This window comes from Alligator sinensis, unplaced genomic scaffold (genome assembly GCF_000455745.1).
Source record: "Alligator sinensis unplaced genomic scaffold, ASM45574v1 scaffold123_1, whole genome shotgun sequence".
Lineage (NCBI taxonomy): Eukaryota > Metazoa > Chordata > Crocodylia > Alligatoridae > Alligator > Alligator sinensis.
The window spans coordinates 1182640-1193881 of NW_005841985.1; the positions used below are offsets into that span (position 1 = coordinate 1182640).

Sequence of the window (11242 nt, forward strand, 5' to 3'; positions counted from 1 at the left end):
GGGTCCGTCTGGGATTGTGCTCAGTGCCGGGAAGAAGGATCGATAGGTGATCAGTCTATCGATCAGCTAGCCGCAAGTCAGATCTCTTTAGAGGCACTCTGCAGCATGCTCAAAGTTCTCCGACTTGGGCGGAAGTCACGCAAATTTTTAAACAGCCAGCAGGCCAATTACCAGCCGCTACGTGTGAATAATTTAGAGCTGGCCAATAGCGGGACACAAATTTGCATTGGAATAGAGGGAACTCTTTGCACCGTGCATTTCGGTGCTGCAAGGAAGAAATGCATCCTGCAAATTGGCGGGAAGTCTCTTGCACCGAGGTTCTTCTGTGCAGCAAAAACCTTCGCTGTGCGAGAGGCTCTCATGTGGCAAGAAAATTCCATGGTGCCGAGGCACCAAAATCACTGGGTTGTGACATCCCTGTCCTTTGTGTCTAAATGAGTTTTATTCCTTTCTATTTAGTACCATCCCTTCCTGCAAGTCTGTTCATAGCATCTGATCCTCAACTTGGTCTACAATAATGGTACTCAACATCTTTGGCCCTTGGGCCAAATGAGCATTGCCCAGCCTGGATCAAACTGGTCCCAATCTGGCATGGGGGGCTGTGGCATGGCCTCATTCAGCTGCATGGAGGGGGGGCAGGGGGCATTCTGGCTCCAACCCAGCCCTGTAGGGGTAGGGGGGCATGGCCCAGCCCTGTGGTGGAGGGAGCATGGCGCAGCCTCATCCAGTTGCAGGCACGGGGACAGGGGGTGTGATGTGGCCCTAACTTGCTGTGTGGGTCTTTGGGTTTGAGAATTTGGCAGCAGTAGAGCATGGCCTTATTTATTGCCACCACTCTGCTGCCACCAGACTTCCCAATTTGTGGGGAGTCCTGTAGGCCAGATGCCTATGGCTCCACAGACCGCATTTAGCCTGTAGGCTGAGGTTGAGCACCCTTGGTGTATAACCAAGCTTAAAGCCTTGCATTTTTATTTTGTAATAATTTCAACAGATAATATTGATCTTTATATTTAAGCACTTATTTTGATTTTTTTTTTTCAGTTTAAATTTTCAGGATTGCACAAAACTAAGTGTGGGGAGTAGACAGTTTAATTGTCTGCCACAACAAACAGCTCCTGAGGACTGCTGCAACTGAGGGACAGAGCTGCTCTCAGTCCCAACTCTGCTCCCTCATAGTGTTCTCATTCAGTTTGTTGCTTTTTCCTTTGTTCCCAGTCCCCTGGGGTTTCTGGGAGTTGCCGTCCAAACTACAGTCAGCAGAGTTCTGTCGGACTGCTTCCCCTGTTGTCACATACTCCATCAGCCCCGTTCTATACATTTTGACTGTTCAAGATAGAAATATTTTTTTTGTCAGTCTGAGTGTGAGATGAAATCATTTATCAATTTGTACTGATAAAAATCAAATCCTGCTAAGCCTACCCTGCTTAAGCATACCATCCTGCCTTGTCTTGTTGACATGGGTGACATATCTAGATAATCCATTCAGACCTTTATAATTGACTTTAAAAAAAAATGTAATTCTGGTCTACTGGAGTTTGATTATTGCAAAGGCATTTTGTGCATTTGTGGGTTATCTAAAATAACAGTGTTGATGCCTTAGTTTGTTTGGTACTTCTGACTACAGTGTTGAGGATTTGTAAAGTTCAGACCCCTGGTTTTTGGCTCTGTGGCCTGACTGTCTCTAGTTCAGGAGCAGTGGGAGCTGTGTGCACCCAGTGATTCTCTATCCCTGGCACCTTTCAATTGCTAACTGGAGCCACAAGAAATTGTATAAGCTTGTAATGGAAGTTTCTGACTGAGGCAAGCAGGAGCAACCATCTGTGTAATGTACAGTTCTAGCCTGTATTTGTGTCTGTGCCCCTTTGCTACTTTGCTTACGAGGAAGGCAATATATTTGTGCCTTGGTGTCAGGCACTTGCAGAAGCTTTTTCATCAGAGAACTGAGACTGAGAGTCTTAAATCACAGTATGTTGTAGGGAAAAAAGAAACATACCTTCTTCCATCTTTGGAAAAGTGCAGGAGAAGAAAAAACATCAGTTCACTGAAAATGATGATTGTTTTTTTGAGACGGGGTGGATATGAAAATGGTCTGTGAACAAGAGTGGTGCATGTGGCTTAAATCCAGGATATTTGCATGCAGACTGTAGTGTGAGGCTAGCATCTCTTCTGAAGACCAGAAAGAAGGTGGTTACTAGGAACCTTGAGGACACTAATAAAAATTAGACTTCTGGAAAACTAACTTTTTAACAAACTTTGAAAAGTGATTCCAAAGGAGGGCAAGTCAAAGTGGAAAAAGATATTCCAGAGGACATGGCTGTTTCTTAGAGGCATTTTGAAAGGCACAAAAGTAAATTATTTCAATATGAAGGACAGATAGTAAATATAGCAGGAGACTGGCTTTGTTAAACAGTGAAGCCTAATCTAATGTGTGTGTGTGTTCTGTGTTTTACTTCACAAAAAAGCTCAAGTACCGTTAGCAGTAGGGATTTGGGTAGGTAATCAGTCTCTGTGGGGAAAGAACAAGTTGGAGATCTAAGTTGGATAAGCCGGGCCTTGATCGGATTCATCCTTGATTACTCTCTGAATTAGCTGAGGTAATTGTTAAGCCATGGGCTTTTTTTTTTTTCTTTGAGAACATTAGAAGTCAAAAGGTCTAAGAAAACTGGAAAAGGGTGCCCATCTTTTTATTAAAAAAAAAAAAAAAAAAAAAAAAATCAAGGATTTATTCTGATCAGGGTCGGTCTGATTTCAATACTTGGATACTGGAGCATATAATAAAAATATTTCTAGCCAGTCTGCTTTCCTTTTGTGACAAAGTGACTGACTTTGGGTGGCCTGAGTAGTGGCCACGACATCTTGTACTTTTCCACATTTTTGCGTTAGTCTCCCATGACATTCACTTAAGTGAGCTATGGTAATGTGGTCTAAATGAAACTATGACAATGTGGGTACATGACTATTTGGACTACTCTCTTCAAAGAAACAAGAATTTCTTAGGGTGGTATCTTTTATTGGACCAACTGCATAGTTAGGATAGTCGAGACAGACTGTCAAATGCAAGACATTCTTCAGGTCAGCAAAGTAAAGTTACCAAAGAGTTCAATATCTCAGTAATTCAGTGGTTCAATATCATACTGGATGAAAGTAGCAAGTGGAGTTTTTTGGGATGGGGGCGGGGGGGGGTGTCTCTCCTGGGTCAATTTCTTGTTCAGTATTTCTTTAGTAGCTTGGAGAGTGGAACTTTTAGTAAATTTGTAGAGGACCCCCAAACTGGGTGAGGGTAACAAACACTTTAGAGCCGATTTTGATTCAGAATGACTTGGATAAATTGGAAATAAAGTCTGACAAAAATGAAATTAATTTCACTTAGGACAAGCCAAGTGCTACAGCTAAGGCAAGGGACTAGCAAGGTTGCAGTACTACTGAACAGGGCTGGAGGTTAGTGTAGACTGCAAGCTTGCACATGAGCCAGCTGTGTTCTGCAGTAGAACCCAGATTCTTTTCTGTGAACTGGATGTGATTGTTGACTGCAACAAATTGCGTACACTATAGTTAGAGGCTGTGTAGTGTGAATGTCTTGGACAAAATGTATTGCGTTTATCAATATCAAAATCACTCCCTCATCCAGGTCAGTGATGAAGACATTGGACTGAGCCTCTTCAATGTCTTCATCAGTGACTTGGATGAGGGAGTGAAGTGTATTCTGTCCAAGTTTGCAGATGATACAAAACTCTGGGGAGAAGTGGACACACCGGAGGGCAGGGAACAACTACAGACAGACCTGGACAGGTTGGACAAATGGGCAGAAAACAGTAGAATGCAATTTAACAAGGAGAAATGCAAAGTGCTGCACCTATGGAGGAAAAGTGTCCAGCACATCTACTGCCTAGGAAATGACCTGCTCAGTAGCACGGAAGCGGAAAGGGATCTTGGAGTCCTAGTGGACTCCAAGATGAACATGAGTCGTCGGTGTGATGAAGTCATCAGAAAAGCTAACTGCACTTTTATCTTGCATCAGCAGATGCATGACAAACAGAGCCAAGGCAGTGATACTTCCCCTCTGTCGGGCACTGGTCAGACCGCAGTTGGAATACTGCTTGCAGTTTTGGGTGCCACACTTCAAGAGGGATGTGGATAACCTGGAGATGATCCAGAGAAGGGCCACTCGTATGGTTAAGGGCTTGCAGGCCAAGCCCTACAAGGAGAGACTAGGGCACCTGGACCTCTTCAGCCTCCTCAAGAGAAGCTTGAGAGGCGACCTTGTGGCTGCCTATAAATTCATCATGGGGGCGCAGAGGGGAATTGGTGAGGCTTTACTCACCAAGGCGCCCCTGAGGGTCGCAAGAAATAATGGCCACAAGCTAGCAGAGAGCAGATTTAGACTGGACATTAGGAGGAACTTCTTCACAGTTAGTGGCCAAAATCTGGAATGCTGCCTATGCAGGGGGTCGGACTCGATCTATTGAGGTCCCTTTCGACCCTAACGCCTATGAATATATAATGTATTGCCTCCCCAACTCCACAGGGAGCCAGGGAGCTACTGAATAGCACTCTCAGCAGTGGTGGCTCTTAATTTCTTTGCAGAAAATTCATTTATGATTTGAGTAAACCTTTACAAAGGGATGTCATTTATGCTAAGCAACCTGGACTGCATTAGGAATTGACTGAACTCGCTATAAATGCGTTGCTTAAAACTAGGAAGTACATTGAACAACTTTAGTTTCATCCAAACAGTATTGCATAGTTGGCTCATTCTTGATTTCGTATATGAAATAATTAGAAAGCCATATATTAAGAGGCCACATACGTGGCATTTGTTCCTTTTTTCTGTGGTATTTAATGCACACTAATTTAACACTTCTCAACTGCTAAGGACGAGCTTGAGGTTTTAGATGGTGAATTTATCAGAGTAGAAATATATTTTGCATTGGCCTATCTCTGCTGAAGGGCTTTCAGAATTTTTAATGCTCCATCTGCTTGGACTGGGTAAACTGAAGGTTGGGAATATGATAATCCTCTTAATATGGTCTGTTCACTTAAGCCTCTGACAGCTGTTCAGTTAGAGGCATGATGGGATCTGATCTGTGATTCCAAGTCGCACTTCCTGCCATGCTATATGTTTAAAGACAAATGTGCAATTTTGGGATTCAGGATCATACCGCAGTTATACCCAGGTGCTCAAGTTACGCACTTGCCACCTATCACCTGATTGTTGGCTGGCTCCAGAGACCCAGTTGGCTGTTCAAGCCCCCGGAGGTGCCAGTCAGTTGATGGGCAGCCAGCAGGGATTGCACTGGGGCCTGTTTGAGTCATGGTGCAGTCCCTTTGGCCACATGTTCATTTTAAGGTGATTTGGAACAAGCCACAAAATTTATTGCATGCTCTTTTAGCACCATAATTTGGTGGTTGATTTCACCTTTTGTTGCACCATCATTTGCCTAAACAGGTGACTGGTTATACTAGGATGAGATGAACTGCTATATTTTAATATGAAGGTATTGTGATTTAGCAAGGTGCTTTAATTAGTAGATTATTAGAGATGGTTTCTAAATATGGCCAAGTTTTATTGTGGATCTCAATCACGTAATTTAGTAACTTCAATATGTTGTGTAGCCACCTAATTATTTGGATTATCACAAGTGTCACAGTGGAGATGCTTCCCCTTCCCTCCCTTCCTTTTTTTTGGCTTCAGGTCAAAGTAACTTGAGAGGCAGCTACCAGTGTAACTAGGACCTCTCTAAACTGTATATGTTGCTGGACATGAACGCACACAGAGGCTGTGTCCAGACGAGTGTGGCCATGCAGTATATGGCACCGCAAACATGTCTGTGGTGCCACATACCTCACATTCACATGATCTCCATGCTGCAAGGGAGTGCTGCTCATTTGTGTGCTGCTCTGCCTTTTTTTTTTTTTTCCCCTCCCCCATGGGATTGTTGACTCCTGGATATCCAGGGGTCAGAAAAACCCGCAGGAAAAAAAGCAGAGCAGTGCAATCACAGGCAGCGCACACCACTCAAAAGTGGAGCTGGGCTGCCAGGAACCGAGCTGTGGCTGCTGGCCAGGCTCCGTGAAGCAGAATCGCTGCAGCTGCAGCCCTGGGAGGCCCCTAGGACCCCAGGTAAGGCTGCTGGGGCCAGCACGGTGCTGGCTCCAGCCTCCCCTACCCCACCGGGGTAACTTGCTGCGTGCCAATGCATGAGTGGCAAGGTGTGCCGCTGCTACTTGTCCCCGGGGAGCCAAATGTCCATGCTCGTGTGGACGCAGCTGGAGGGTGCTGCCATAAATTTTTATGGTGGTACAAATGGTGAGCTAATAGTTGCTACTCTTTGTCCTGCCACATCCAGTGCAACAAAAGGTAGTAATAGACTGCTGCTTTATTGTAGCGGACTTCTGTTGGCTTTGCAGCAGGCGAGTAGAGCAGTACAGGCTGCTTCTACTCCCCAGTCACCCTGGGCAGGTGTTCTAGGGCCTGAGGGCCATTAAGCCCCCCTGAGTACCCCACTTAGGCACCCCAGAGAATTTGGGGTGCCTCTTCATAAGCAGGCATGTTGGGGTTCCCCACTTAGCTAGACTCTTCCCTTATGATCACAGGAAGAAGTCTGTCCGAGTAGAAAAGCCCTGGTTTCCCTGCTCATCCAGATCTGCTCTCCAGCCATCGTGGGAGACGAATGTTGTTGATCAGGGAAAACGGGGCGATTGCATTGCCCCTTGTTCTGCACCATCGAGGTCAGGGCAAGGGATGATATGCATTTAACCTGTGAGGCAGATGAGCTGTTCTGTGATGCATCATTGATCTTTTTCATTTATCTACATCTGTTTTTAGCTTAATTTGGAGTGAGTGGGTGGAACTTATTTCCTTAGGATGGTTTTGGACTGAGTGGGGAGGAAATGTAGATGTGACTTTCATGTTCTCTGCCCCATGCCCACAAGCACTCTCTTGCTGGCTGGACAGCACATAACTTTTTCCTAATGAAGTTTATATCTCTAAAGAATGGTAATCTTACTTAGGCCCAAAGTCTCATAATATTTTTGAGCAAGTGTTGGAGGGTAGTAATTTAACAATCCTCTTATTAAACCAAATAAATAAAATAGACCTTGTTCATTTTAGGAATTGCTCGGAGGCTTTTATCACTCCAGTATTACATTCAACTACCTCCAGTCCCTAGCATATATATACATGTCCAAACATTTGTTCATTTTAATAGCAAATATTTGCAATACCAGATGTAACAAAAACAGAACTTCTGCACTCACCCGATGTGGGTTTTAAAGTGTGTATTCTTCTGTGCTTCAGTTTCTGAGTTAAAATTACAGAGAGTGCATGTATGAGCCATAGATGCCTTTTTTTTTTGCATCTCATTACCTTTATTTGAGTTTTGCACTAGCAAAATGAGTGCCATTTATCTTCAGAGCTTGCATTTAACTCTTAATGAGGAAATTGGTAGTTTTGAAAAGAAGTACTTCTATTTAAGTACAATTGTACTGTCTACCAATCCAGGGAAAATTGTATTCTAGTACATTAGAGCAGTATTTCACATGTGCTGAGTTCTCCCAATTTCCATTGAATTTAGGGTTCTTATTCACTCTAAATGTTAGGCATCTCTCTAAGTACCTAAGTATGGATTTTGAGACTGAACTGTAGATGCTTGAATCTGGAAAAAATGAACTCTAAGGGGAGAGCAGGAGGGGGAGTCTTTTGTGATTAAGACAATGGATGGGAATTCAGGACTATTGGAGATTTCCTGTCTGGCCTTAGGTGGCTTGTTTGTGGTTTTTTAATCTTAGTTGTCCAGTTGTAATATGAGAGTAACATAGGCATACTTTTTACAGATGTATTGTGAAGACAGTCCTTAATATTGAGGTGCTTTAATTGGGATGGGGCCATATTAGTTTCTAGACTTGCTTTTGAAAATAGTACCAGCAAATTTAGGCATGATTGGAAATAAGTTTAATGTGACATGAGTATAATTTTAACCTAAGATACAAGTCTAAATGTACCAACTTCCTTTTTCAAATGACAGGGACTTGCCATGAGGTGTTGAAGCCTTGTTTCTTTGGTTCGGAGAGACTGGACCTAAATGGCGCAGCATGACTTTGCTCCAGCCTGGCTTAATTTTCCCACTCCACCATCATCAACAAAGGTACATTTTTTGCTGTCCCTTTGAATATGCAACGCATAAGATAAATATTTTCTAGAAAAACTAAAAATAGCCTTTATAAATACTGATTTTAGGCTCCTAAGCCTTGCATTGGTACAGCTGCTCTGTCATTACGAAATAGCCACATCTAAAGAATCGGCCAAACTTTTAGCATCGTTGAACTGTTCTCAGTGTTGAGCCTAAGGGCCATGGCAGATGTGTAAGGCAGGATATGTGTGTTTTATTTTTTCCTCCAGGGATCTGGGATCAGATCCCACTGTGCATCTGCCAGGATGAAGGGAGCCCAAGATTGGTGACCTGATCTAGGTCTCCACTTGGTGCTGGACCTTTAAAGACTTGTTTTGGGTAGCTTGAAACTGGGGAACTAGTTCCCTGATGCCAGACTGTGTGGTGTTCTCTTTAACTTGCTGGCCTGCAGGGAGTCCAAGATCACAATCTGAAACAACCTGTGTTTCAGACAGCCTGGCATTGGGGAACTGGTCCTACTGATTAGTTGGTTGGTGGGACTGGGCAGGGGGCATTGCCTTGGTCTGGGACACAGCTGCTCCCTGCCCCTTAAAGCATGCAGTTCAGTCTGTGTGCTGGGACTTTAAACTTTCACAGGGCATTTAAAACCATGTGCCTACTGCACTACCTGCCTTTCAAGGGTCAGTGGGCAGCTATATCCTGGACCCAGGGGGTGCCCTCCGCCCGATCCTGATGAAGGGCAGCTTTGGGTAGGGGGCAGCCAACCCAACTTTATGGCATGATACAAAGATGTTTTACATTTACTAGAACATCTAGTTTGCCACTTTCTCTCTCCACGTACATGGCTGAATATGACACAGTACAGTTTACTACATGACTAGCGTGTTAATCGTGCCATAAATACAAAGTTAGCCAGGACTCTATGGGTAATTTCTCTTATAGTGTTGGGATTTACAGGAAGATGTATTTTGCTAATTCCCCTGTTGCAAGTAAAGTGTAAATGTATTGGACCTGCAGAACTGCTTCACAGAAATAAAAGTTTTGAAGAAACGTCTTAAGTTCTCTTATAGCCATTGCATTCAATATCTACAGCGTCTACACCATTCCTGACAGTTGCTGAGTCTGTCCTGAAAATTTTACTATGGAAAGGTATTCCACAACCTGGCTTGGTAGCCCGTTTCTGTGCTTCACTGCATTTGTGGATATTTCCTTAATATCTAATTTACGTTGTCTCTCTTGTAAATAGTGTCCCATTTCCAGTTGATACACAGAACAATTAATCATAGTCTTATTAATGTTTTAAGTATTAGAAGATTATCATATTCCCTTTCAGTATTCTCCTTTCCTAAACAAACCCACTTTCTTCAATCTTGCCTCATAAGCTTAATTTTTTCCAAACCTCATAACACATTTGTAGCTCCTCTGGAATCTTTCTTTAGTTTATCTGTTTCTTAAGGTGTAATATCTCAAACTGAACATGTTATAACAGGCTTCATCAGCACCAAGTAGAATGGAATAATGGCTTCTTATGTATTACAAACATAGCTCCTGTTAATATGTCCCAGGAGAATACCTGCCCTTTTGTTGCCGCAGGATCCCATTGCTGACTCTGTGGTCCATTGTAATCCCAAGATCCTTTTCTGCAGCCCTGCTGTAGTGGTCATCACTTGCCATTTTGCATTTTTGTGTTTTGTCCTTCCTCAGAGTAATAATTTGCCCTTGTATTCTGGATCATTTTTATAATCTATCAGGATCACTTTGAATTCTGATTTTGTCTTCCATGGGGTTGCAGTCCCTCCCAGCTTGAGAGCTTGCATATTATACCATATGCAAATATTAGTTTATCTTCTTCTTTCCTATCTTTCAAGTAGTTAATAGAAATATTAATTATTAATAGAACCAGACTCGGAGCAGATTCATCCAGGAACACCGCTTGAATATCCTTCCAGTTTTGGCAGAATCATTTAAGTAGCTTATAAGTCGTGTGTGTCGTTTCCCCCCCCCCCCAACTTTGCACCTAACTCATGGAACAATTTCAGCTAGACCACATTTATTTAATTTGCTTATGAGAATGTCAGGTGGGACTGTCAGAAGAACCCTTACTAAAGTTAACATTTATATACACTATTTCCCCTTTTTCATTAGGCTAGTTATTCTATCAGGAGATAAATTAACATGGTTGGACATTTTGATTATGAAAAAGCAGCCAACATGGAGTGATTGATTTGATGCATTTATTTTTTTAACTTCCTTACCATTGTTGAGCGCTTAGACATTGAAAACCTTTGTTTTAGTATCTTTCCAGGTATTCAAATTAGGCTGACTGTAATACCCTAGCTTTTCCTCTTCCCCTTAGAGAGCAGTACTCTGATACTCTGCTCTTGGACCTCCCTCATCCTCTGAGTTCTTAACTTCCGAATCATTAATGATGATTTTTGCTTTGGCTAGTTCTTAATGAAATTCATTGTAGATTACTTAAGGTTCTGTAGACTTGAATAAATCTTGCTTGTCTAAATATTCTTTTACCTGTTCTTTCACTGGTCTTCCCAGAATATCTGTCTCCTTGCGTAGTTGAAATCTTTGTTAGCATCTAGCCATCTATTTTTTTTTTTTCCTTTCTTGTGAAGACTGAAGCAAGGAAAACACTGAATATTTCAACCTTCTTTGGACTCTGTTTTCTTTCCTCATTAAATCATGGACATATACTTCTGTTTTCATTCCTTTTCTAATGTTTTTATACAACCTCTTCTTACTGCCTCTTTGTGTCCCTGGGTAACTGCAACCATTTTTTTTGTTTGTTAGTCTTCCTGATGTATCCAATATGCTTTGTGCTTTTTCCCTTTATAAGTAAGGATGAGTGTGTACCTATTTTTACTTATAAAATTCCTTTCTCATTTTCAGGTCTTCAGCCATATTGGTTTTGTGTACTTCCATGTTTCTTCTGCTTTGGAATAAGTGCACAGCCTTAAATGTGTATAATCTTTCAGTTATTGAGCTTTTCCTATACTACTTTCACCTGGAAATAGTGGTTTTCCCAGAAGACCACTGGGCAAAGCAGACTTGTTGAAATTCTGCTTTGCTGAAATAGTTTTTCATTATTCTGCTGCTTTCTT

General features: G+C 42.5%; 1 protein-coding gene across 1 annotated transcript in view; it reads left to right on the plus strand.

Moving 5' to 3' along the window:
• Window positions 1–11242, plus strand: part of GPBP1 (GC-rich promoter binding protein 1) — a 57245-nt gene that overhangs the window by 20760 nt on the left and 25243 nt on the right. The window contains exon 3 of the mRNA XM_006021255.2: window positions 8025–8144. Coding sequence (XP_006021317.1) covers window positions 8082–8144 — 63 coding nt within the window. The 5' untranslated portion in view covers window positions 8025–8081. The remainder of the gene's footprint in view (window positions 1–8024; window positions 8145–11242) is intronic.